This window comes from Dissoconium aciculare (assembly GCF_010015565.1).
Source record: "Dissoconium aciculare CBS 342.82 unplaced genomic scaffold K489scaffold_10, whole genome shotgun sequence".
In the NCBI taxonomy this organism is placed as follows: Eukaryota; Fungi; Ascomycota; class Dothideomycetes; order Mycosphaerellales; family Dissoconiaceae; genus Dissoconium; species Dissoconium aciculare.
The window spans coordinates 483,123-509,471 of record NW_022984960.1 but is presented as its reverse complement, the minus strand read 5'-3'; the positions used below and the strand labels follow the sequence as shown (position 1 = coordinate 509,471).

Sequence of the window (26,349 nt, the reverse complement as noted above, 5' to 3'; positions counted from 1 at the left end):
CCAGAGACGGGACGTCTACTTCAATCGTCTCGTGCAAAGCGATTTCGCAGCACTTTTCCATACCAACACGGGCGCAGAGTATGTATTTCAGTCAATACCTAGGTAGCATGTTCTTTATCTTCCAGATATCTGTGGTTACCCGGCCGAGGCCTCGAAGTGTTCGTTCCATCACCTGGGCATTCTACAACATCAGGGTTGGGGTTATCCTAGGGTTGTCTTATCGATGATATCAAACGATGACTTCAAATGATGACTCAGCAGTAACTTTCTCTGAGCTCCGACCGGAGGAGATCCATCGATGGTCTTGGACGTGCTGTCGCAAAGGTGCTATGGCTCAGCTCCCAACTACCGCTGTGGTCAAAGCCAAAATATCTGCTTGAAAATTGAACAACGGACATACCAAGCAACATCACCAGCCATGGATGCGCGCACATTCGTCTCCGACAACTTGATCAAGTTGGTCGGAGCCAGCGAGGGCATGATGGTCGACTTCGTGTTGGAGACCGCGCGATCGGCCAAATCTCCCGGCGCATTGATGGACACCTTATCCGGCATGCTCGAATCTAGCGACGATCACCTTCAAAAATTCAGCCAGGATCTTTTCGCCCGGGTCGGAAAGTCCTCGACGAGTCATCGCTCCGCCATCCCAGCACGCGAGAAGCCAAAGGAGACGAAGAAGAAGTATGCGCTGGTGGATATGGAGGTCGAAGGTGAGGCGCCGCCTCCGCCACCAAAGCAAGAGGAGAAGTCGAGGCATCGTGAAAGCAGCCGGAGGTCAAAGCATGATTCGGAGAATGCGAGGAGGCGATCCAACAGCAGAGATCGGCCGAGGAAGAAATACAGACGGAGAGATGATGGCGACTTTGACGATCGTTGGGGTGACGAGGAGTTTTCGGAGGAAGAGGGGCAGGAGGATTTCCCGACCTCACCTGCGAAGCGCGCACGATTTGACGATGGTTCTGCAAGTCCGGTGGACACGGCGAAGGATGAGGCGCCGGCCGAGGACGAAGAAGAGAAGGATCGGCGCGAGCGGTTAGAATTCGAGAAGAGACTGAGGACGAAGGACGCAAAGTCTACCAAGACTCTGGTCGAGGATCGATCCTCTCACAGAGAAGCTGCGGACACGGAAAGACGAGCGCAGGCGGGAAAGCTGTCGGAACAAGAGATGAAGGCCCTCCGATTGCGCTCGCGTCAGGACTATCTCAAAAAGCGATCAGCTCAGGAGCTTGTGCTTTTGAGGAAACAGGTTGCGGATGAAGAGGAGGAAATGCGAACCAACCCACGACTGACGCAGGCCGAGAAGGATGAATTCATGCGAAATCGGGAAGCATTACGGCTGGCCGAGGAGCGCGAGAACATCGACGACCATTTCGATGGATACGCAATGCCCGAGGACTACATTACAGAAAAAGGCAAGATGGACATGAAGCGCAAGCAGGATGCACTCTACAGCCGATACGTGGAACGCGACGACCAGGGGCGTGAGCGTTACGTCACGGAACATGAGGAATGGGAACGGGAACAACTCGCCAAGACAAAAGCCCAGATCATTGTCGCAGACCGCGTCAACGAAAAGGAGTACGAGTATGTGTTCGACGAGGAACAGCAAATCAAATGGGTGACGGATGCCACCCTGCAAGGAGGCCTCAGTTCGATGCAGAGCCAAGAAGAGCGATTGGTAGCCCAGCAATTGCTCGCGGCGGAACGAAAGGCGAAGACGATTGAAGAGAAACGGAAAAGCCTGCCCGTCTACCAATATCGTCAAATCTTCCTCGATGCCGTACGAGATTACCAAATCTTGATCATCGTGGGTGAAACGGGAAGTGGAAAGACAACTCAACTCCCACAATTTCTTTACGAAGCAGGATACTGCAAGGATGGGGTCAAGGTCGGCTGCACACAGCCCCGTCGTGTCGCCGCGATGAGTGTCGCGACCCGTGTCGCCGAGGAGATGGGCGTTAAGCTCGGCAACGAGGTCGGATACGCCATTCGATTCGAAGACGCGACTTCGGACAAGACGGCATTGAAATACATGACCGATGGTATGCTCCTGCGAGAATTCCTGACGGAGCCGGATCTCAGTGGCTATAGCTGTTTGATGATCGACGAGGCCCACGAGCGGACGCTGCACACGGACATCCTCTTCGGGCTGGTCAAGGACATCGCTCGCGGCCGACCCGACCTGAAGCTCCTCATCTCCTCCGCGACGCTCGACGCCCAGAAATTCAGCAAATTCTTCGACGACGCGCCCATCCTCAACATCCCCGGTCGGACTTACGATGTCGAGATGAACTACTCGCTGCAGCCCGAAGCCAACTACCTCTCCGCTGCCATCACCACCGTGTTCCAAATCCACCTCTCACAGCCCATGCCCGGCGACATCCTCGTCTTCTTGACCGGTCAAGATGAAATCGAGCAGGCGGAACAATCCCTCCAGGAGACGGCTAGGAAACTCGGCAGTGCCGCGCCCGAACTGATGATATGCCCGATCTACGCCAACCTGCCGACGGACATGCAGCAGAGGATTTTCGACCCGACGCCCCCCAAAGTCCGCAAGGTGGTCCTCGCCACCAACATCGCCGAGACGAGTTTGACCATCGACAACATCGTCTATGTCATCGACCCAGGCTACGTCAAGGAGAACCGCTACACGCCGGCGACGAACATGGAGAGCCTGGTCTCCGTCCCGATCTCCCGCGCCTCGGCGAACCAAAGAGCCGGACGAGCCGGCCGAACCGGGCCGGGGAAATGCTTCAGGCTGTACACGAAATGGGGTTACTACAACGACCTCCCCGAGAACACCACCCCCGAGATCCAGCGCACCAACCTCAACAGCGTGGTGCTCCTCCTGAAGTCCCTCGGGATCAACGACCTCATCAACTTCGACTTCATGGACCCGCCCAGCCCGGACATGCTCATCCGCTCGCTCGAGATGCTCTACGCCCTCGGCGCGCTCAACGACAAAGGCGAACTCACCAAGGTCGGCCGCCAGATGGCCGAGTTCCCGACCGACCCGCTCCTCGCGAAGGCGGTGCTGGCCGCGGACAAGGAAGGCTGCGTCGAGGAGGTGCTCTCCATCATCGCCATGCTCGGCGAGGCCTCCGCGCTCTTCTACCGGCCCAAGGACAAGAAGCTCCAGGCGGACGCGGCCCGCGCCCGCTTCACCGTCAAGGACGGCGGCGACCACCTCACCTACCTCAACATCTGGAACCAGTGGGTCGACAGCGACTTCTCCTACGTCTGGGCCCGCGAGAACTACCTGCAACAGCGGTCGCTGACGCGCGCCCGCGACGTACGCGACCAGCTCGCCAAGCTCTGCGACCGCGTCGAAGTCACGCTCTCATCCTGCGGCGCGGCGAATATTCCGCCGATTCAGAAGGCGATCACGGCGGGTTTCTTCCCCAACGCTGCGCGCCTCCAGCGCGGTGGGGACAGCTATCGCACCGTGAAAAACAACCTCACGGTTAACATCCATCCCTCGAGTGTGCTCATGGAGGTCCGGCCGAAATGGGTCATCTTTTATGAGCTGGTGTTGACGAGTCGCGAGTTCATGCGCAGTGTGATTCCGTTGAAGCCCGAGTGGTTGACCGAGGTTGCGCCGCATTATTACAAGCCGAAGGATGTCGAGGCGCTGGGGGTGGACAGGAAGATGCCGAAGATTTAGAGGCTGTGGCCATGATACTTGCTTGTATAATCGGCGAAAATATCACATCCTCCTGGCAGTAGTTCTCACGTTGTTGTTGTTGTATTTTCATCCACTCGGAGGACTCCCGCACAAGTGGTTTCTATTCACCACTTCCAGATCGGGTCCGCATGTTCGTCAGCGCCGCGCCCCATTCATACCTCGCAGCGCTCCCGCCGCCAGGAGTATTAGGTCGTTTTTTCTCCACGGGGCTCCAGTGCCGCGCTAGAGCATCCTTGAGGACTTCCTCATTATCGATCTCCGCCATGGGCGTGACTTGATCGTCGTCCGCCACGATCCGTAAACCCGTCGCTTTGGCTCTCTCCCGTTCCTCGCTCTGCTTGGCATCGTCCTGGCGCAGTCGCTCGAGTTCCGCCATCAGCGTTTTGAAGTAGACTTCCGCTGCCACCGTCTGGCTGTATGCCAGCGGCGTCCAATCGTAGTTGTTCTTTGCGTGGGGATCGGCGCCGGCCATGACAAGGACCCGGAGCGCTTTGAGCGATCCTGCGGCCGAGGCGTGGTGGAGGGCGGTGTTGCCGTCTTGATCTTTCCCGTGCGGTGAGGCAGGGAAGTGCGGGTCGTTGAGCAGGGCCGGGACCAGGACTGCGCCGTTCACGGTCCTCGCGGCGAGGGATAGAGCGTCCATGCCGGCCTTGTTGGTGCAGGGAATGCTTCGAGGGAAGCACTTCATCAGAAGAAGGGTCACGTCCACGTGGCCGTTACGGGCTGCCATCATCAAGGGTGTGTCGTGGTCTGCGTTGCGGCTGATCTCGTGGTTATCGTGTCCTGCTTCGATTAGGCAGGCGGCGATCTCGGTGAAGCCGTGGGATGCGACCAGATGGAGACTGGTATTGCTTTTGTCTTCGAAGTCTGGGTTCGATACGAGTCTCGGGTGGTTCTTGACTATACGTTGGACGAGTAGGACATCGTTGAGCAGGATCGCTCGCCGGAGACGAACGGAGGGATCAATCCTATGTCATGATCGTCAGTCGATCCAATCGAGTGTGGGACAACAAACGTTGCATCCGGATTTTGTTCTTGAGCTCACATTGTGGAGATGATTTAGTCTATGCTAAGGTAACGATATGGACATGATGTCTTCGCCTCGATGTGATCAGTCTGGAACGTTTAAAGATAGAAGACAAGTCCTAGTGATGTGAAACGCGAGGCTGATGTGCCGCTTTACGCGTCGTCGATCACAAGTTGCCTGCCCCTCAATCGTCATACCTAGACCGCAACTCTGGTGGATTTCTGTCAACGCGCTTTAGCCCTTTTCATCATCACACAGACTTGCAGCCATGTTCAATATCTCTATCAATGGTATTTACGATCGCCGATAAACGCTATCATACATCTATAATATACGACAATGTCCACTTGGACTCTCGTCTGGATGTTTGCCTCGGCGACGACACCAGAGCAATCCATATTTTGAATCGCGCGCAGATCATGCCCCCTTCTCAACCCCATGGCACGTCGATACTGGGACGACATGGGCGTATCCAGCGGCACGACAACCTGCTTCGAGCTCTGAACTAGTCGAGAGATAGGGAGAATCCTATTTCCTCCTCTTCATGACCTTGGAGCACATGTCTATTAGCCCAACCTTTGCATCACTGTCGGGGAATATCGAAAGGGCGCGAATAGCTTTGTCGACAAAGTCTTGCGCCAAAGCTCTTGTTTGTTCGATACCGTCACTGCGCGTGACCAACTCGCGAGCCTAAGGCAGATGTCAGCATCTCATTTCCGGGTTTTTTCCTGTAAAACGTTGTTTCTCACCTTCTCAACGTCACCAGGCTCTGCAAATTTCCTTCCGACGAGAGTTCCCAGCTCCTTATTGCTCTTCCATGCGAAGAGCAAAGGCGCGGTCGCAAGACCCAACTCAAGATCGGCGCCAGCCGGCTTACCCAACTCGACACCACTGACAGTGTAGTCCAGCATGTCGTCCACTAATTGAAACGCCAATCCGAGATTCTTGCCATATTGATAAGAAGCCTCCACCACCTCCGGTGAGTGTCGCCCAAGCAGAGCAGCAGCGCGGCAAGATTTGCTGATCAAGCTCGCTGACTTCAGGTATGTCTTCTGCAGGTAGTACGGAATGGTGTCGTCGCTGAACGAAGGGTTCTTTTCATCCAGGGCTGTGTTCTTCAATTGCATGAATTCGCCCTCCACCAAGTTTGCGATTACTGTTGCCAGCAGCTCCGTGACCTCAGGATCGCGCAGCCGAGCCAACGCAACAGACGCCCGGCCGAGTAGGAAGTCCCCAGCCAGCACAGCCATTTTGTTGCCAAATGCAATATTGGCCGAAGGGTTGCCTCGTCGCGCGATCGAATGGTCGATCACATCGTCGTGCAGCAGTGATGCGGTATGAATCAATTCGGTGATCTCCGCAAGACGCCGCTGAGATGGTAGAACAGATGCACCGTCGATCGGCAGGTTGCCGTCGTCATTAGTCGCGCTCAGTGGAGAGGGATATGAAGGGTTGGAGTCGTTGAGAATTGAGGAAGCGGTGATGGGCTTGTCGATATCTTCTGTTTCTGTTGACGACAGCGGTCGGCGTGGCAGCATTGATGTGGCCTGTGACACGAGTAACACAAGCGTGGGTCGCACGTATTTGCCCTCTGATTGTGTGTAGTATTTGGAAACTGTGTCCAACATTGGATGGCCAGATCCAAGCAGTTGTCTGATGTTCCCAGTCATGAATGACATCTCTTTTGCGACACTTCGTAAAGGATCGATGCCCAGAGGTCCCGATGGTGGCGGGCCATTGATGAGCTCTTTTGCGCGCGACACTGCGGCGGCGACAGCTGATTGTGTTCGGGGTTTTGATGAATCATATTGAAGTTGTCTCGATGTATGGATCCTGCGGGCTGGCAACGAGTGAAGACATTCTGGACAATGCCGTAGTGATCGTGAGCGACTTGTGGATGTGGTGAGAAACTCCAATGTCCCAACGAATGCACGCGCTGGCGATGCGATCTGTCTCGTCATGGATCCGTCCTTTGCCTGGGAAACGAGTAGTAAGGGTGAATAATTATCATTCGAGTTTGACCTTGTCCTTAAGACAGATAGAATGCGACAATATTCGCTAGATACGATGAACGAACGTGTTTGACGATTTGCCTCTGAATGGTCAAGGGAAAAGATTCGGGAGCTCGGATGACGCTAACGACTTTCTTGTGCGGATGGAACGCGTTGACAACTAATCGGCCGGAAGTCAATTCGCTACCATTCCTGCATGTGATGACCCTGGATCGTTCGCTCCAAGGGTTCCATCTTCATCTTGATATCACGAACGCATTTGATTGCTAAATTCATGATCAAATTAATATAGCTATATACAGATCTCCAGATGGTGCTTCTGACATTGACGCCGACTGCCAAAGCAGCTTTACAAGAATACCACAAGGCTTTACCGAATTTGGACGAGGCCGCATTGAAGAATCGAGATCATTGGGAGAAGTTGTCGACGGCAGAAGTTGGGACTCCAGTTGATCATCATGACCTCTTGATGGTCGCTAAATATTTTGCGGCGCAAAATGATGAGACAAGTTCACAGTCGCAAACACGAAGATTGGATGTGCTCCTTCGAGGTGCAGCAGTCTATCAACCACCACCGCCACAAAAGTCGGAACCAGTAAGCATAGTCCTCATTCATCCTAGAACATCGACGGCTGACGAGAATCTACCCATAGACCTCGGAATATAAAGCCTTGATGCGAAGACTTCGCGTTGAAGAAGAACAAAGACAGTATGAGCGTATGATCAACCCGGCGCCAAAGACGGAGAGTTTTCGTCAGCGGTTCCCGGGGAAATCGAACACTCTCGGTCCATTCGCTCAAGCCACAGCAGAAGACATTGATGAAGTTTCATTTGCGGACGTTAATCGTCAGATGATTCTGATCATCAACGTCCTCATCTCTATCATCTGCTGTAGCGTAGCCATTTGGATGGCCGCTCGTCGCTGGAGTGTACCGCAGCGACTCGGACTGTCTTTTTCTGGCAGCGCAATTGTCGCCGTGGCAGAAGTTGCCATCTACATGGGTTACATCAAGCGAATCAAGGATGCAAAGGCTGTGGAAGCAAAGCACATTGAGAAGAAGGAGATTCTTGATACGTGGATTATCGACGCCAAACCGAAAGATTCGACAAAGGTCGTTTCCAAATACATCTCCACGCAGGACATGAGCCGTGAGAACGTGCGACTCCGAAAAGGCAAGAATGGATAAACGACATGAAGATACAAAGAATGCACTCAAAGTCACGGGATGACGCGTGTTCCGCGCGCTAGCCTGCATGATCGATTGGAATTCTATTCACAACGTGTAACAGCTGCTGCATCACTCACAATGCTCATCGCCATCCGTGCAATTTGCATATCGCAAACACGACGAAGTTTTTTGAACACGACAAGCGATCGGTGGCCATGTCGGCCAAAGACTTTCATCATCCGTTTGTGCCGTATAGCATCCAACAACAATTCATGGAGGCACTCTATGATTGCATTGACGCAGGCAGTGTTGGTATATTCGAATCTCCAACAGGCACAGGGAAATCCCTGAGTCTGCTGTGTGGCGCCCTTACATGGCTCCGAGAACATAAGCGAAAAGCTTTTGACGAAGCCATCGCCAAGATCGAGATCGACGATGATGAGCCAGAATGGATGCTCAACCATGCCAGAGAGGAACGCAGGCAGCAGATACACGACATGCGAGCACATCTTGAGGCCCGTTTGACAACGATTCGTGAAGCCGAGAAGCGTAAACGAGAGCAATTGGTCATGTCTGATGCCAACCCTAAGCGGCGGAAGGAAGCACACCGTGTTGCCGCTGCTGAAGATGACGAGGAGCAATTCATACTTGATGATTATGAAAGCGACAAGGAAGATTCTCGACAGCAGTCACAGTATTCTACAGAGACGCTTAAAATGCTTGAGAAGCTTGGTATGCTTCCGTTGGAAAGTGGAAAGGGTGCTGATGAAGAGGTCGTTGAAGAGACTAAAATTTACTTCTGCTCGAGAACCCACTCTCAACTATCTCAGCTTACTGGCGAATTACAAAGGATCAAGTTGCCGCCTGGATTACCACCGGAAGACAAAGATGATACCACACTTGTAGAAGAGCTCAAACATCTCACCTTAGGATCTCGAAAGAACCTTTGCATCAATGAGAAAGTTGTGAAGCTTCCTACACAGACAGCCGTGAATGAGCGTTGCATCGAGCTTCAACAGAGCAAGACATCTGCAACACAGAGGTGTCCATATCTCCCACGCAAGGAGAACGAAGATGTCGTTCTCGATTTTCGAGATCATGCCCTCGCCAAAATCCGAGACATTGAAGATCTGGCGGACTTGGGTCAGCGATTGCAAATCTGTCCATACTATGCTTCTCGGCCTGCCATAAGCGCGGCTGAGATTGTCACATTGCCTTACCCCTTGCTGCTCCAGAAATCGGCGCGTGAGGCGTTGGGCATCTCCTTGCGCGGCCATGTAGTCATTATAGACGAAGCACACAACCTGCTGAGTGCGGTCGAGGGCATTTATTCGGCTCAAGTGACGGACATTCTAATGAAACGGGTCAAGGAGGCCTTGATTGTATATCTGAAGAAGTTCCGCAATCGACTCAAGGGTAGTAACAGAGTGTATGTTGCTCAACTGGTGCGTCTACTAGACTCTTTGATCAACTTTACTCAAAACGTGCAGAAGAACACCCTCGGCAACACGATAGCACCAAGCGTATTGCTGAGCGGTCAAGGCGTTGATCAAATCAATTTAGCCAAGCTGGTCCGATACATCAATGACAGCAAGCTTGCAAGGAAGGTGGAGAGCTATGCTGCACATCTCGCGCAAGAGGCACAGAAGACGGAATCACACTCGAAGGCTAGCTCGAACAGCTCCACCGACGTCCCGACCTTGATGCATGTGCAAAATTTCCTGATGACACTCATGAATCCTTCCAAAGAGGGAGCCTTTCTCTGGTCAATGGAAAACCAGGTGGTTACTCTACAGTATTTGTTACTCAACCCTGCAGAGCACTTCAGAGACATCGTCGAAGAGGCTAGAGCTGTCATACTCGCCGGCGGAACCATGTCCCCAATGGACGAGTACAATCAACAATTGTTTCCATATCTCACGGACAAGGTGCGAACGTTTTCCTGTGGCCATCTAATTCCGCCTTCAAGCCTTCTCATTCGGACGATAGGCATTGACGATGAAGGTCGGGTCGAATTTACGTTCAAAACTCGAAACAGAGCGAACTTTGCCCGTGCAGGCCGCGCAATTGAGAAGGTTGCACAAGAGGTCCAAGGAGGTCTCGTGATCTTCTTCCCAAGCTACGGCCTTCTCGATGATGTGGTTCGCACATGGAAGGAGGAACCGATCATGGCGAGGTTGCAAAATTCAAAGCGGGTCTTCCTCGACAGCCGAGACATCGCGGCCGAAGAGACTTTTCGCGCATACAGCGACGAAGTCCGCAATTCTGGCACTGCGATTCTCTTGTCCGTTATTGGAGGCAAGCTATCAGAGGGCATCAATTTTTCGGATGAACTGGGCCGCTGCGTGGTCGTGATAGGTTTACCATATCCCAACCTACAGACACCCGACTGGCAGGCCAAATTGAACTATCTGGAGGCAAGAGCGGCGTCAGATGGCCAGCCGCGCGGTCAATCGAGCAGAGAACATGCAGAGAACGTGTGTATGAGGAGCGTCAATCAGGCAATTGGGCGAGTGATTCGGCATAAGAATGATTGGGCTAGCATTTTGCTGTTCGATGCTCGATATAGCGATGCCCGCATTCAAGCGAAATTGCCTGGCTGGATCAGAGCTGCCACCACAACTACCACGGCATCGAGCAATGTGACAGATGTTGCGAATGCTTTGTCCTCGTTTTTTGCCTCGAGGCAGCGGTTGATGGAAAGTGCTTGAGCCGTGGCCCGAGTCGCTTGAACATACAAGCTATTCCATATTCGGACGTGCTCCGACTCCCGAGGAGCGCAAGAGCAGGCAATGTCCAATGTTTCGCTAGTGACGACATTGATGTTTATGCGAAGTAATTTTCATGTTGTGATGAAAGTGTCAAGCAAGGCGGAGTACTGAGAGTGAATTTGTGATAGTTGTGCAAGTGGTCGGTCAACTCGAAGATCAAAGACACAGGCGACAGCTGTCCTAAAAATGTCGCTGACGTGAACGAACCCTGAATGGACACCCTGATGAGGCACGGAATTGCAGCTTGAGCTCACAGTCGCATTGCTGAAACTTAGCGAAACACGCAAACCACTTTGCTGGCGTATGTCGCAATGCCTAAGCACGCTTCAATCGCGAAAAAGGCGGCGGCCTTTGCGTTGCTCTTCGCATTCGCCCATGCTGCGCCGTCAGTTCAAGTAGAGCTGCGGGCAGCATTCGCAGCCCCTCCATATCTGGTAGAATTACTGTGAGTCGACTTCACAGCAACGAGACTTACACCGATCACTAACACCACACAGTGAGACTGCTGCCAACGAGAATGCAACATCGTACTTCTATTTGCTAGATAAAATTGCCGACGGCCACTTCGACTCCTCAACGACAGATCAGGCGCTCTATACGAACTTCCGGTCTCTTCTTCTGAGCGATGGACACCTCGGGAAAGAAGCGCTATCGGCATTCGACTATGGCCTGTCGATTCATTCGGCCGCGCCTCGTATTGAGGCCCATTATCAATTTTACAACACTTCCGTATCACCTTCAATACCGGAAGAGAAGGATAACTTGTGTTCGAGCTGGGCATATGTTCCGTTCACTGGACAAAGATTCTGCTCTCCAGATCTGAGTGAGCAATCCGCCAAGAAGCATGGAAGCGCTGGGGAGCAGCTTCATGAGCTGCCGTTTGATCGTATTCTGGGCGAAGAACAGAGTGAGCGTCCATCAATTCTATATGCAGACATCACCTCGGAATCGTTCCGAACATTTCACAAGACTTTGAGCAAGACTGCGAAAGAGGGAAAGACTTCGTATCGAGTTCGACATCGAGCACCGTTGAACGTAGAAGATCGACCTCTTGCTGTCAGTGGATATGGTGTAGAATTGGCGCTCAAACGGACCGACTATATCGTGATCGACGATAGAGAGACGGGAGAGGCGTTCAAGGAGAATGCAGCAGGAGAGGTGAAGCTGAATGAAGAAGAAGTCGCTGATCTTCGACCTCTTTCAACGTCAGAAGTGCAAACCTTGTCTCTGAAAGCTGCATCTTTCGTCATGGGAAGCGACGATCCATTCGAGACGCTGCTTCGACTAACGAGGGACTTCCCGAAGCACACAAGCTCAATCGCATCTGCTGAACTTTCCGACGACTTCGTTGAAGAGCACAAGAGCAACAGGAAGTTATTGATCCCGGCTGGCTACAATATTGTTTGGATCAATGGCGTTCAGATCGTGCAACGCGACTTTGAGGCGTACGCTCTTTTGGAGTCTTTGCGACATGAACGAAAATTGATCAACGGTCTACAATCGCTAGGATTGACAGGGCCTGAGGCCATCGAACTTCTGTCATCTCCGTCCATTACCCTTTCACAGATCGGGAAAGAGACGCAACGCTTTGATTGGCGCGATGAAGCCGAGGGCGGGAATGTCATCATCTGGCTGAACGACCTCGAGAAAGACAAACGCTATGCCGAATGGCCTTCGAGTATCAGAGCCATTTTTCAACGAACATACCCTGGTCAGCTACCGTCTGTTAGGCGGGATATCCACAATGTCGTCCTTCCGATCGACTTTTCCGACTTCACCGACGTCGAGCTCGCTGTGGAAACCCTTCAAAATTTCGTCAAGCGCAAGATCCCGATCCGGTTCGGTATTGTGCCAAAGACTCACACTGCAGCCAGCAAAGAGCAAGCAAAGGTTGTCCGCTATCTCACTGATCGATATGGACTTACCGCTGCTCTTCTGTATCTGGAATCATATTTGAAAGGATCGAGTCGTAAGACTTTTGTTCCTGAGGCCAAGGCCTTGCAGACTGCGATGCAAGATCGCAAACTTCGCGTTGGCCGCACGGTTCTCACTCTCGGGGAGATTCTGACAGACGTTGGACTTGAGGCCCAGATTGAGGCTGCAAGCGCGTACGCACGTCGTTTCGGCAGCATCGAAGCACCCCCGGTATTGTGCAACGGCGTTCCGATTGCCTATACCGAGACCTGGATGCAGACCATGAGCCAGCAGGTTGGTCAAGACTTTCAAGAATTACAGCAAGCGATCATGAGCGGAGGTCAGGAGGACGATTTCTCCGTCCCTCAGATTTTCCTTGCGAATGCAGCCCTTCGTAGGAATGCATATATTGTTCCCGAAGATGAAAAGGAAATTCGTCATCTCAACCTGGGTGATTTCCCAGAACTTGCTGAACTTCCCACTGTTCCGGCAAATCTCGAAACAACCGAGAAAGACTTTGTCCACCTCACCGTTGCGGCCGATGTTGACACGGTAGAGGGTTTTGAGCAAGTCCTTGACGCGCTACTCTTCCAGCGGGCGCACGACAACGTGGAACTCGCGGTATTGCACATCTCTGGGTCTTCCGACGATGCAACTCGGTCAAAAGCTCTGTTGAGCAAGCAATACCTTGACCTCCTAGGCAAGGGTTACGATGCTGCTGCGGCGAGACTGGTTGGCGAACGTCCGGTCGACGACGCGACCAGACGATTGATTTATCAGGATCTGTGGACTCTCGATACCACTACGTTCTCGCATGATGACAATGAGCGTTCAGGTTCCGACTGGAAGCGATTTGGCAAGCTTGTGACGGCAATTAAAGTATCAACCAAGTCAAAAGTTCTTCTTATCAATGGCAGAATTGTCGGCCCCATTCCCAACGAAATCGCATTCACCGCTGACGACTTTGAGACGTTGGTCGCATTTGAACGCACGAAGCGATTGGGTCCAGCAGCAGATGCGATTGAAGGGATGGACTTGAAGAGTAAGGCTTCAACTCCTTTGAAGTTTGCTTTGTTCTCAAATCTGCTTGCAATCTCGACTGTCTCGGACGTCCCCGAAGGGTTCTTCGAGGCCGCTCCCACAGTGCGCAATGCCGCTTTTGACAAATGGGAATCGAAACACACGTCCATCCAGATGGGAGACCGTGAGACTGCCAGTATTCGGGTCGTAGTCTCACTCGATCCGGCGACAGAGACCGCACAACGCTGGGTGCCGATCATCAAGGTCTTATCTGAGATGGAGGGTGTCCACGTTGCACTTTTCCTCAACCCTCGAGATCAACTCAAAGAGCTTCCAGTCAAACGATTCTACCGACATGTCCTCAATTCTAAGCCTGAGTTCGAGGCTGACGGTTCTTTGAAAACTATTCAAGCCCAGTTCGACGGTCTGCCATCAGACGCGTTGCTCAACATGGGCATGGACTTGCCACCGTCATGGTTGGTCGCACCTAAAGTGACTGTCCACGATCTGGACAATATCAAATTGAGCGCGGTCAAAGGTGCAGCGAAGATCGAGGCCATCTACGAACTCGAGCATATCCTCATCGAGGGACATTCGAGGGATGCGTCATCCGGACAGCCGCCGCGTGGAGCCCAGCTGGTCCTTGGAACCGACCGGAATGCCCACTTTGCAGACACAATCATCATGGCCAATCTCGGCTATTTCCAATTTAAAGCCAACCCGGGCATCTACGATTTGAAACTTCAATCGGGCCGTAGCGAAGAGATCTTTGCCATTGACAGCGCTGGATCACTCGGCTATGGAGTACATCCCGGTGACAATACTACCGAGATTGCATTGATGAGTTTCCGAGGAGTGACCTTGTACCCTCGGCTCTCACGCAAACCCGGTATGGAGAGCGAGGATGTGCTGGAAGTCTCCAAGACCACGTTTGAGAATCTGGCCGATGGTGCTGAACAACTGTTCAACCAGGCCGGACTGCCAGATGCGAGCAAGTACCTCTCCAAAGCAGCCAAGTTTGGTGCTGGACTGCTCCCCGGAGGTGGGAAGGCGTCATCTGGACACGCCGACATCAACATCTTCTCGGTTGCGTCGGGACACCTTTACGAACGTATGCTCAACATCATGATGCTGTCAGTCACGAAGCATACTAAACACAGCGTCAAATTCTGGTTCATCGAACAGTTCCTGTCCCCCTCTTTCAAAGACTTTTTACCTTTTCTGGCGTCCGAGTATGGGTTCCAATACGAGATGGTGACCTACAAATGGCCGCACTGGCTGCGCGGACAGAAAGAGAAGCAGCGCGAAATCTGGGGCTACAAAATCCTGTTCCTGGACGTTCTGTTCCCATTGGACCTCGACAAGGTCATCTTCGTCGACGCCGATCAGATCGTGCGTACGGACATGTACGAGCTCGTGCAGCACGACCTGCACGGCGCCCCCTACGGCTTCACGCCGATGTGCGACTCTCGTGTCGAGATGGAGGGCTTCCGGTTCTGGAAACAAGGCTACTGGAAGAACTTCCTCCAGGGCCTGCCCTACCACATCTCCGCGCTGTACGTGGTCGACCTGAAGGAGTTCCGGCGCATCGCGGCCGGCGACCGACTGCGCCAGAACTACCACGCGCTCTCCGCCGACCCCAACAGCCTATCCAATCTGGACCAGGACCTGCCCAACCACATGCAATCCATGCTGCCGATCCACAGCCTGCCCCAGGAATGGCTCTGGTGCGAGACCTGGTGTTCGGACGAAAGCCTCAAAGACGCCAAGACCATCGACCTCTGCAACAACCCCCAGACGAAGGAGCCCAAACTGGACCGCGCCCGCCGCCAAGTCCCCGAATGGACCGTCTACGATGACGAAATCGCGGCCGTCGCCCAGAGACATAAGCATAAGCTGACCGCAGCGGCGAACGCCTCGGCGAGGACCCCGGTCACCGGTGGCAGCGCCGGAGGAGCAAGCGGGGAGAGTATCCAGGAGGTTCTGCAGAGGGAGGATGCCAAGAGGGAGGAGCAGGCCAAGCAGAAGAGTGCGGGCGCCGCGCCACCGGATGGGAAGAAGGTTCATGAGCACAACGAGTTATAAAAATAGAAACCCCGTCCTGTTCTTCTCTCTCTCACCCTGGTCTGCCTGACAGACACTAGCTAGGAGATAGTTCAATCTATCGACGATCTCATGAAACGGGGGACCAATTTCCATGGGGTTTCCCTTTGCATCAGCGAGGACCATGCGGATGGGCACATGGTGGGTCCATGTCGTACACGCAGAATCGCGAAGGGTAGCAGGAGGTTGCGCCCGCGAAACGAAACGTCGGAAGTGCCGGAGAGGGAGGGAGGGAGGTTCGTTTTGACATCATATCGGTATCGGATGTGACCGCGTTTGCGTCGTCACCCCAAAATCTGCCGGATCGAACCGACTCGACTCTGTACGACCGACCTACCACTACCGCACGGGGTTGAAGGGATGTTTTCGAACCAAGAAAAAAAAACCGCCGCCGACGAAATCTGGATTGCGTGGGGAAGGGGGAGGGAAACACGGTCATCGTGAAGGAAAAGCCCTCGGAAGATACCGAGTCCCGTATTCGGCAAATTCGGAAGATCCGCGCCCGTTTGGGAGATTTAATGTACATCATAATTACCATGTGTACTATATGCTGCTATACGGTATGTATTCTATACGGTGTGCACGCAGCAGTGCGCATGATTTTGGTTGGAGAACTATGGTACATGTGAGAGACAGAGAGATATGCGAGGGAGAACATCGTATACGGAGAAAGGAACGCATAATAACTCTCCAACGCAGGCAGACTCTCCCTCTAGCCCTGGAGAGCTTAGGGCGGGTTCTATCAATAGCTCGTCAGGGTGTAACGATACGTCAGTCCGTCAAGTCCATCAGTCAGTGTGGCAATGATCGGCGACATGGACCTGCTGTACCTTATTCAATTGGATTGGATGTTTTGTCGAAGCCCATTCCGCCTGTAGCCGACAGGGCCGTCCGCCCGTCGAACGCCTTCTGCCTCCAACTCCTGCAAGCCGAGAACGCCCAGAAATGCCACACATCATATGCGCCGTCCCATCATCATCATCATCATCATCATCATCATCATCATCACCACCATCAAGGCCTGTCATTTCTTGTGCTGTAACGTCAGGCCGACGGCGGACACACGGGCCGCGCATCTCTCTTTCTATCCTTGTGTCGCTCTCTTTGTGGCGCTTTTTCTTCTCCCACATCATTGTGGCTTGCCGATCATTTCCTTCGAAGCGTAGTAGGGTTTCTGTACGAGGGATCGGGGTCGAATTTGCTCTCCCTCGCTTTCTCTCTCTCCATGACCATCTCCGCTTTCCTCATCACGAGCGCCCTCCCGCTATGGGACAATGTAACGCTGCCAACGGCGGTCTAGCGAAGCGATCGTTCCTGTCGATCGGAACATTGTCCTGGCTTATTCTATCTTTAGATGGATAGAATAAGGATGCACTCTATCTAGAGAAAGGTGATCGGTGTGTAATGTATACCGTCCGGGCTGGCGAGTTGAGTGACAATGCCAAGGATTGATGGGATCCGAGGCCTCGCTCCGGTGCTGATCTCAGGCGGGAAGGAGAAGACGAGGCATTTGACGTGATTGATGTCGTAAGCCGCACACGGTGACTAACTATGCGGCAGATGGAACCGCGAGGAGATCCTGTGTGAGGAGACCCTTGAGAGTGCTGACAAGACATGAAGCGGAGGTGAGCCTTGAGAGGCCTTAAATCCCACCGATCCCGGACGAGGCGCGCATCACGATCAATTCTAAACTGCCTCGAGATCTCCATTGGCTGCCCGAGGGCGACGAGCTTACGTGAGACCGATGTTTCTGTAGATCCCCACCGGTGTCGAGGCATTAAAGTGATGATTCTCGAGAGACTAGCTGATGTCGGTTTCTGCTCGTTATTGGAATCGTGTTGGCCGATCCCATCAAACTCGCCTAACGTTTCCATCTCCCCTTGCTCCACTCGCTATAGGACGATGCCATGACGAACGCCTGTCTCTGGCGGGATCCACTTAATACGAACTCCTGTTGCGGTATATTTATTTCCAGCGTGCAAAAGTCGTCGTAGTAGCGCAGAGGGTAACGTTTCAACCGTGGTGGCAGATGAGAATCATTAGTGTCCAAACCCACCTCGTGTTCGACATGCATAATAATGACAATTTCGATGGCATGGCGGGCAATGCGCTTGACATCATGCATGGGGTTGGTCCAGTTAGGTTTAGGTTACTCAGGGGAGGTGTGGGATTTACGGCAGGAATTGATGGCGTTCCCTCACAGAATTGATGGGGAAGCCCTAGAAACTGGCAGAACTTTATTGCCGACGTAGTGGAGTGTGCCACTGTTAGGACCCCCGGTTTTCAACGCTCGTGCACTAATTCGGGACACGCACTACGTCGACGCTATGCAACCGTGAATCCTCCCCTCCATTGCGACTCTGCAACTACCGCACTGCACTGTAATCCCACCATGGTGTCACGCTTTTTCCCTTTGGTGGCCATCGCGGTCGAAGGGGTTCTGGAGCTTCGTGACGTCTGCCGTCAGAGGTCTCATCGTCAGAGATCATCGCCGGCATTGACAATGTCTTCGATGGTGTCGCATTCAGATATATAAGACTTCAACATTCCGCCCTCCAATCTGTTCTCTCCTCATCATCCAACACAGCAAACAAACAAACAATCTTCTTCACCAACAACCTCCACCGCTCTCCTCAAACCAACCCAACCAAACCCAACCCAACCATCAAGATGAAGTTCTCCACCGTCGCCGTCCTCTCCGGCCTCACCGCCGCCGTCTCCGCCGACTTCGGCGTCATCGTCACCCGCTCCGGCAGCCCCATCCACCTCCAGGAGCTCAACGCCACCGGCAACGCCTTCTACATCGGCAAGCCGACCACCACCTACTGCCCGGAGGGCGTCTCCGGCCTCAAGTGCCCCGTCGGCAAGGGCGAGACCCTCTTCGCCGGCGGCCACGAGACCCTCGGCCTGAGCACCCAGGTGCCCGGCGGCCAGCAGATCTACGTCGCCAAGGACGGCGCCGTCGGCTACACCCAGGCCCACAGCGCCAGCATCCCCGCCGGCGCCAGCCTCACCGGCTGGTCCAAGATCGAGGGCAAGACCTTCGGCCAGCTCAGCTACAAGTACGGCCTGCTCTTCTGCCCCGTCGGCGGCGACAGCCACGCCTACAAGCTCTTCGCCCAGGTCCCAGGCGTCAGCTTCATCGCCACTTGCCTCGGCGGCAACCTCCTCACCATCAACGGCACCGCCCCCGGCGCCTGGCAATACGCATAAGCGCTCCATCATCGCGATAACCACAGCTCGGGACTACCAAGACCTCCTCCGCCTCCCCCGACCGATCCGGAGAAGCGAGCGATTCCCAGAAAGCGAGCGCACAACTCCTCCTCGTCCCCTCATCTCTTCTAATGATTAATCTCTCTCTCGGAGGCTTTCGGCATGATGGAACATCGGCATCGTCGGTCCTTTTCATTTCTCTCTCAAAAAGAAATTGTTGCATAGCATAGCATAGCGAAGATGGCCCTTTTTTTGGCTCCACCACGGAGAAGAAAAAAGTCCATTGTTCAATGACAGATTTGTTTCTTCCACATACATAACTACAAAAAAATTCACGATCTTCCGAAATCAACCTCGCGCTCCTTCTTCTTTTCTTTCTGTGTGAAAATCGTAGTCGTGACACCAGCCTGGGAATTGCTGCGGTGTTACCGGTTTCCTTTGTGTAGACAGGAAAACGTGCGGCAGAATTGGGACTCCTGCCTTCTTCCAGCCCGCTCACCTTTCCACGACATCGAAAGAGTGAATTTGCCAGAACGTGAAAATCCCGAAGCACATTACCCATGCACGCGTGTCCTCAGGGAAAAGAAAGCTGAAAAAAAGCTCTCGAGGCATTTCAAGACGGGGGGTATAAGATCTCGTAAACTGCAACAACAACCAACAGCCAAAAGGCATAAAGTAGGGAGGAGCCTTTCCGATGGTCTCCCCTCCACTCTCTTGGATCAAAGACCAGCGTATGCCCTCTCTCGTCCTCCTCTCTTCCCTGCCAGGAATCCGCCTCGTCGCGTCATCCTCGCTTCGATCAATCAACGTCACCATCCACCCACTCCCCCATCTCCCTCCGATCAACACATCCATTCTCATCCACGCTCATCCTCTCCCTCCCCGTCCTCCTACTTCTCCCCGACGACCTCCACCGCCCTCTGCGCCCTCTCCAGGCGGTCCAGGGTCGCGGCGATCCCGCCCTTCACGCCCTGCAGATCGCGCACGCCGCGCAGGAACGTCTCGCCGACCTCCTCGGGCCTCGGCGGCAGGATCCCCGCCGACACGCTCGCGCCCCGGGCCTCGGCGAGCCGGGCCTCCTCGTCGGATCGCAGGCGCGCGGCGCTGCTCGCCAGCTGGGCCTCGAAGTTCGAGAGGAAGCGCTGGGCGGATTGCGCGGGCGCTTTGCGCCGCACGCTCGCGAGGTGCAGGGTCTGCGCCTCGATCTGCGTGGAGAGGGATTGGATTTTGGTGGCGAGGCTGGTGTCGAAGGGGGCGAGTTCTGTCGGTCGATCGTCCGTTAGTTTGTTTGGTGGGGAGGAATCTCGTCCGGCTCGCGTGAGGCAGGGGATCATGGGTGTTTCTTTCCACTTACCTTCACCTTCTTGGATTTTGGCCAGTTCCGCATCGAGTTCTTGCGAGTCCATGCCGTTGATGGAAAGGCTATCTTTGGCGGCGGAAAACGTCTCGCGGACATACTGTCCACACCCAACCGTTATTAGTCTCTGCCATCTTCCTTTATCTTTCCTTCATCTCCTGCCCTTTCTTCCCTTCCCTTCCCCGCTCTCCTCCAGAAACAACAGCGACACGTATCATCCGCACTCACCTCATCGACGAGCTCCTCCACCCTCCTCCTCAGCGCAGCTTGATCCTCCCCGTTGATGTCCACTCCGATCCCGCCATCTTTCCCTTGCTCCGTCGCCGCCGCCGCAGCAGCAGCGGTGGAAAACTCCTTCTCGATCCTCTCCCGCGCCGCCTCCGACAACTTCGCCACGAGGAAAGTCAGATCTTCGGGCGCTTGGAGTTCGATTTTGCGATGGGCGGTTTCGGTGCCGCGGACGCCTCCGAGGTGCGCGGGCGCGGAGGAGTCGAAGATGTTCGGGGCGGACATGGGGTTTGCGAGGCGGGTGGGAACCGTGAGCTGTTTGTCCTTGTTTTTTTGTTTTGCTTTCCTCTTCGGGGTGATGGGGGGAAGGAAAAATCAATGTCGTCGTAGTTGATGTTGCTGGGCGATACTTGTCGCTGACATTGATTTGGCTCGCGCGACGGGACTGGAAGGATGGATGGGTGTGTTTGGGGAAGACGCGCCGCGACGCGGGAAATTCTGGAGTGTTTGCGATGCTGTCGGGGCTTATCGATAGCGGGATGACGTCCGGTCACCACCACCCCATCAGGTCGGCTCTCGCTCAAGGCATTGCATGGGGCCATACCGTAACAACGACCGAGGCTCGATCACAATCCCACCCAGACATTTCCGTGAACATCATCCGATCTCCGAGCAGTGGACAGATGTAGGTCTCCCGCAAATCGTGCTGGGGATATTCATGGATGTTGTCGACTCCATCGAAGACAGAACATATCCCAATGGCTGCGAAGACCCTCGCGGAAGGGGGACCCTTGCCCTTTGACATTGTCCAGCGAGCCCGCTCGTTAAAGCCGCCCATAAAGCCGTCCGTTTTTCCTCTCTTCCCTTCCCCCGCGTTTTCGGCTTGCGGCTGCTGCACTGGCCGGCCTGCATGCGTGCGTCACTGGCGTTGTTCGTTATCAACTCTATCTGGGTGGGTCGGCATCTTTCGGAGAGGATCGGCGTGAGGGCGATTGGGAAGCCGGTAAGGTCCATAGGAGAGAACGGGTGTCTCGTTGATGGGGTTGAGTCAGATAACGGGGATTGATACAATAAGGGTCAAGTGTAGAGCATAGAGCACATGGTTTATGTGAAGATGAGACAGGAATTGTTAAGTCATTAGAATAGAAGGCGTGCGAAATCATTCTTATTATGTATCGTGATGAAGACTCCCGTGGAAGCGGTCAATACGACGGAGACGCGACACAACATTGGACATCCGCCAGTTGATCTCTTGGTCGCTGAATCCATGATGACAAAAGACTCCCTGTCATGCCCAAAACGCCAACGATCCCCGACTCCGAAAGACAAATACATCCGATAATCCCCAAACACTGCAGTCTTCAATTGCCCAGACGCCAAAGATACTCCATGCCCAACCGCCATCTCAATGCTAATATCGATATATCCTTGCACAATTACACAATCTCTTCCCGAAGGTTCACTGGGGCATCATCGCGGCAGCCTCCTCGTCGGATAGGATGATGTCCTCGACAGGGTCCGATCGGTGCTCGAGGACACGGGCGTCGAAGTCAGCAGCGTAGGATGGTAGGAACAGCTCTGTCGGGCGAGTTGTCGTCAGCTCATCAACTCAATCTATCCTCCAAGAAGGATGGCCAGATTCCCTCCGTTTCCAAGGAAGTCACGCGAGCCATCTCTTCGTGGATGGAAACGTACCTTGGTTCCAATCAAAGCCTTGGGAAGACTTGACACATGTGACCTATGATTGTTCAGTAGATGCTTCGGGTCGGGAATGATCGAGATGGGTCAAGTGACTACTCACCAGTCGAGGCGGACCGTGTGAATGGCTGACGTTGACGACCGTGTATTCCGACCGGGTGAATGAGCTGCCTGTGACGTGGGAACCACTAGTCAGCTCGGTCGACGTAGGGTGAGATTGTACAAACTCGTCTTACCGAGTAGTGAAGGTCGGCGAGGTGAGATCCAGCCAGCAGAGGGTGGAGATGCCGACATGGGTGCCTTTTGCTTCGCTTTGGACGACATGTTTGGTGTGGACGGGATGGAACTGGTCGACGGGGTTGAGTTCCCAGGAGTAGTAGAAGAGGAGGAGGAGGAAGCGGAAGGTGGTGAGTAAAAGGCTGACGAGGAAGATGACGATGCTGGTGACCAGGCGGTGTTGCTCGAGGCGCCTACGGCCGGCTTCCGCGGTGGGATGGGCATGGAAGACGACATGGCGGAGTTGGGAGACCCTCTGTGCAAGCTCGAGTGAAGCGATCGCCGTCGGTGTTCTTACTGTTGTAGGTGTGTAGGACGAAGAGGAAGTGTAACGACGATGGTGAGGGACTGGGAGGATTCCAAGGTTGTGGTTGAGGCCCTGGAGAGTATTGAGGAGTGTGAAGTAAAGTGAGCGATGACTCCCGAGAGGATGACGGAAGTGTGGTGTGGTGTGATCAGCTGGTTTAAGGGCAGCTCGAGCTATGAACTGTGCCCAGGTGCTGGACAATGGTACACACAATCATGTACACCTGCAGACCTCTCGACATTCATAGGAAGAAACACGACGTCGGTGTGATGAACAGATGAATCTTCCTCACGTCATTTCCTTCACTGAACGTTACAGCTTGTATTTATCTCTTGACATCCACATATCCCCGTGGACCATTCTACGTGAAACTCCCCAGCCCTCATCGCTGTCGGCATCCGCATATGCTGATCACTTTCCCTCGCTCGAGTTATCATCGTCATATGATAGGTCAGGCAGGTCAGGCAGTCAGGCGGGTTAGGCAGGTACCGGAGAGGGCGGCGATAAGCCCAAGGCAGCCACGCGCCCTTATCCTACCTACTGTAGTACCTCCATTATTATCTACCTTCTACCTACCTAGGTACATGTAGATACCTGCTGCACCAGGCATACGCATAGCACTTGACTCCATCTGGGTACTGCAGCAATAAATAATAAGCTGGATATTCGCTCTCTTCAAGTAACTTACAAACGAACGGTAGGAATTCCCGAACAGTCCCTGGAGCCCATCACGGTCGATGAGCCCTCAAATGCACCTCAACCCTCCTCACCTCAATGGACCCAGACCACCACCACGGTGCCCTCCTTCCTTCAAGGTGACGCATTGGAGTGGACCTCCCCGATCCCGGCTCCAACGTGGTAGAGAGTACTGTTGAGTCATTCATCAGCCGCACTGATGAAGCGTTCGCGGAACCGCCGGGGGGGCTTCTGAGGGAGAGGGCAGCAGTGAGGAGTCAGGGCGGCTTAGGTTGAGGGCTGCGTCGGCCCGTCACGATGATCATCAGGGTCACAATTGAAGCCGACTGACTCATTCAGTGGGGATTTGGTCCGGCAACAATGTGCATTCTATGATAGCCGAATTTTCTCGTCGGAGGTGGGAACTGCGCAACTCATGGGACGGAATTCTTCGTGCTCATCATGTTGATGAGGATCCATCCTCGATGATGTTTTAGATGCCCATGCGAATCAGACACCGATCGAAAGCCCTTGGGAGCGGATCCGAGACATATGGGAAAGTCGATCTCAGCACGATCTTTCCTGATTTCACCAGCACCTGCACCGATCACACTCTTTCATAGTCTACTTCTCATGTTCAATGCTTCCCAGTCAGTTCGGCACGCGGCATTGCATTCTCGTTCGTCGAAGGCATGGCATCGTCGTCACTTCATTTGCGCACACAGATACAGACACACAGACACACACACACACACCAAAAAGGAATTTAACCCAAAGCTGCCGTGACGTTACACACTTCGTGATACTCGTTCCAGCTACCCCTCAGCGCTCCTCTCCTTGCTCACCCTTATTCTTTACCCACCCTTATTTCTTATCAACAGGCTTATCCTTCTTGTTCGCCGTAGTGCCCGACAGGAGCGCCTCTGCGTCACGGATGCCCATGACCTTGCCCTCCTGGACGCGCTTGATGGTAAGCGCGGCGATGAGCGCAGCACCCACGCCGGAGCCGTCCTCGGCGGGGAGGATCTCAATCGGATCGGCGCCCTTGCCGAGGGGTCGGCCGTCTCGGCTTTCGGTCCAGTCGAGGATCTCCTTGAGCGCTTGTGCACCGCGGACCTGAACGACCATGGGAAAGGTTAGCGAGGTGTGTCAATCACGGGGGAGGGTCAGGATGTTTCATCGTGACTGACCTTGAAGTGGGGGTACTTGTTAAATACCGATCCATCAGCGCCCACGTGGCATGTCTTGTAACCCTTCTTCTTGCAGATGGCCGCAACACCGCACGCGCTCAATCGCGCGGACCGCGTGCCGATGAGCTCGGTGAGGCGGCGGATGAGTTCGAGCTCGGGCCTGGAGGGTTGGATTTTCAGTTTCGCGACAAAGTTGTCGTTGGTCTCCTGCAAGTTCTCGAAGGGATCGTTCTCGATGTCCGAGAGGAAACTGGCGTCCAGCGAGTATGGCTTCTGCAATGCGGAAATGTCCTGGCCTTCGAAGAGTTGCACATGAGGCTGCTCGTGAAGGTCGACGAGGACAAGACGGAACAATTCGCCGAGGTAGAGTCCAGCGATCATCTTCTCGAATGCCTGTTGACCGGGACGAGGGCTGTCTTTGTCAATGATGATGTCGTACTTGGTGCGAGGAAGGATCTTGTGCTCGTTGTCGAAAGCTCCCCATTCACAGTTGATGGCGATTTCCTGTTTCGGGTCGAGATTCCAGTCTGCAAGCTTAGGGACTTCGCTGGCGTGCTCCATGTAGGCGGCATTGCAACCAGTTCCAAAGATACAGCCCACCCGCATCTCTGAGTCGGTGTAGTTACTGGCGATCAAAGTACCAGTGGTGTCGTTAATCAGAGCAGTCAACTTGATGGGCACTCCGCGCTCTTGGAGGGCGGCATTGAACGGCGGCACGACGTCGTTGCCTTCCACGCCGTCGATGTCGAAACCCTTGGTCCAGCGCTGCAGCACTCCGTGGTCGATGTAATCCTGCGATGCTGGGTATGAGAATGTGAAGCCGAGAGGCAACTGGTCAAGTTTCTCGCCCTCGTGGTGGTATTCGATAAACTGCTGGAGACAGTCGGCGATGTATCCCCACAGCTCGTCCGCAGTTCCCGTCTTGAGCTCTTCGGGCATGCGGTATTTGGATTGGATGATGTCAAATTCGCCTTTGGCTTCTGGGAGGTTGATCTCACAGACACGCAGGTTGGTCCCGCCCATATCCAATGCGAGAAACGTGCCCTGCTCGTGGCCAGTGGGATAGCCCATGACCCAGGTTGGGTTCATAGGAATACTGCCTCCCTCTTTTGACAATCCCTTGGCCAGCTCGGAGATGAAGTGATCGGTAATTGCCTTCAGTTTGGTAGTATCCACAATGAACATCTCTTCCAAGCGCTTGATCTCTTGGAGCAGGTCTTTCGGCATGTCGGCCATGGAGCCCTTGCGGCTGGGCGCGCGCTTTGGACCGAGTCCGACCATTGTGAATTGTGTTGCTTGCGAGCGGGGGCGAAGGTGTTATTCAGATGATCAGATCTGACTGTAATGTCCCAAGGAAGTGGAGGGGAAAGATTGCCGCTCTACCGATGAAGCTGCGTCAAGGTGTTGATGTTGAGGTGGAAGAGGCTCTGCGAAGTAGCTAATTAGTACCACCGATGCTATGATTTTGTGTCGCGGGCCCAGCGCGTTCAACATCATTGCTCAACAGGATGGGCTGGGCCAAGCTGTTTGGGAGGAAGCGGTGACCATCGGGATCATCTTACATAAATCTTGAATAGATGAAGTGTTCTTCTACAACACAGCGCGATATATGGTAATTTGGAAGGGAAATCCAGCAAACAGTGACTCGAATGTAATCACGACTTTCTTTATCTTCACGATCGCCTCCATGGAGGATAATTCTCC

General features: G+C 53.9%; 9 protein-coding genes across 9 annotated transcripts; 4 read left to right on the top strand and 5 right to left on the bottom strand.

Annotated features, from left to right (window-relative positions):
• Positions 1-418: 418 nt before the first annotated feature.
• On the top strand, positions 419-3,664 carry K489DRAFT_323363 (mRNA splicing factor ATP-dependent RNA helicase; the record flags this gene model as incomplete). Its single annotated transcript, XM_033601692.1, has 1 exon — positions 419-3,664. The coding sequence occupies one exon, from the start codon at positions 419-421 to the stop codon at positions 3,662-3,664; it is 3,246 nt and encodes a 1,081-aa protein (XP_033457669.1).
• Positions 3,665-3,785: 121 nt separating this feature from the next.
• Positions 3,786-6,673, bottom strand: K489DRAFT_372406 (terpenoid synthase; the record flags this gene model as incomplete). Its single annotated transcript, XM_033603335.1, has 5 exons — positions 3,786-4,653; positions 4,910-4,952; positions 5,035-5,212; positions 5,262-5,402; positions 5,462-6,673. 5 exons carry the CDS (start codon positions 6,671-6,673, stop codon positions 3,786-3,788), a joined length of 2,442 nt encoding a protein of 813 aa, XP_033457668.1.
• A 361-nt stretch (positions 6,674-7,034) lies between these two features.
• Positions 7,035-10,604, top strand: K489DRAFT_372405 (DNA repair helicase; the record flags this gene model as incomplete). The annotated part of the gene is made up of 3 exons (XM_033603334.1): positions 7,035-7,319; positions 7,378-7,881; positions 8,079-10,604. The coding sequence occupies 3 exons, from the start codon at positions 7,035-7,037 to the stop codon at positions 10,602-10,604; spliced, it is 3,315 nt and encodes a 1,104-aa protein (XP_033457667.1).
• Positions 10,605-10,975: 371 nt separating this feature from the next.
• On the top strand, positions 10,976-15,683 carry K489DRAFT_411866 (glycosyltransferase family 24 protein; the record flags this gene model as incomplete). The annotated part of the gene is made up of 2 exons (XM_033607860.1): positions 10,976-11,109; positions 11,162-15,683. 2 exons carry the CDS (start codon positions 10,976-10,978, stop codon positions 15,681-15,683), a joined length of 4,656 nt encoding a protein of 1,551 aa, XP_033457666.1.
• A 777-nt stretch (positions 15,684-16,460) lies between these two features.
• K489DRAFT_382555 (uncharacterized protein) lies at positions 16,461-17,290 on the bottom strand. The gene has a single exon (XM_033605402.1). The coding sequence runs from the start codon at positions 16,832-16,834 to the stop codon at positions 16,490-16,492; it is 345 nt and encodes a 114-aa protein (XP_033457665.1). The 5' UTR covers positions 16,835-17,290; the 3' UTR covers positions 16,461-16,489.
• Positions 17,291-18,075: 785 nt separating this feature from the next.
• K489DRAFT_382554 (uncharacterized protein) lies at positions 18,076-19,266 on the top strand. The gene has a single exon (XM_033605401.1). It carries the CDS (start codon positions 18,372-18,374, stop codon positions 18,912-18,914), a length of 543 nt encoding a protein of 180 aa, XP_033457664.1. The 5' UTR covers positions 18,076-18,371; the 3' UTR covers positions 18,915-19,266.
• Positions 19,267-19,661: 395 nt separating this feature from the next.
• K489DRAFT_382552 (uncharacterized protein) lies at positions 19,662-21,211 on the bottom strand. The gene is made up of 3 exons (XM_033605400.1): positions 20,500-21,211; positions 20,269-20,371; positions 19,662-20,175 (listed from the first exon to the last, which is right to left on the bottom strand). The coding sequence occupies exons 1-3, from the start codon at positions 20,782-20,784 to the stop codon at positions 19,805-19,807; spliced, it is 759 nt and encodes a 252-aa protein (XP_033457663.1). The 5' UTR covers positions 20,785-21,211; the 3' UTR covers positions 19,662-19,804.
• A 747-nt stretch (positions 21,212-21,958) lies between these two features.
• Positions 21,959-23,509, bottom strand: K489DRAFT_372401 (uncharacterized protein; the record flags this gene model as incomplete). The annotated part of the gene is made up of 6 exons (XM_033603333.1): positions 21,959-22,077; positions 22,195-22,237; positions 22,301-22,385; positions 22,434-22,973; positions 23,353-23,418; positions 23,469-23,509. The coding sequence occupies 6 exons, from the start codon at positions 23,507-23,509 to the stop codon at positions 21,959-21,961; spliced, it is 894 nt and encodes a 297-aa protein (XP_033457662.1).
• A 484-nt stretch (positions 23,510-23,993) lies between these two features.
• On the bottom strand, positions 23,994-26,146 carry K489DRAFT_382550 (uncharacterized protein). The gene is made up of 2 exons (XM_033605399.1): positions 24,646-26,146; positions 23,994-24,571 (listed from the first exon to the last, which is right to left on the bottom strand). Exons 1-2 carry the CDS (start codon positions 25,924-25,926, stop codon positions 24,320-24,322), a joined length of 1,533 nt encoding a protein of 510 aa, XP_033457661.1. The 5' UTR covers positions 25,927-26,146; the 3' UTR covers positions 23,994-24,319.
• Between the last annotated feature and the right edge of the window lie 203 nt (positions 26,147-26,349).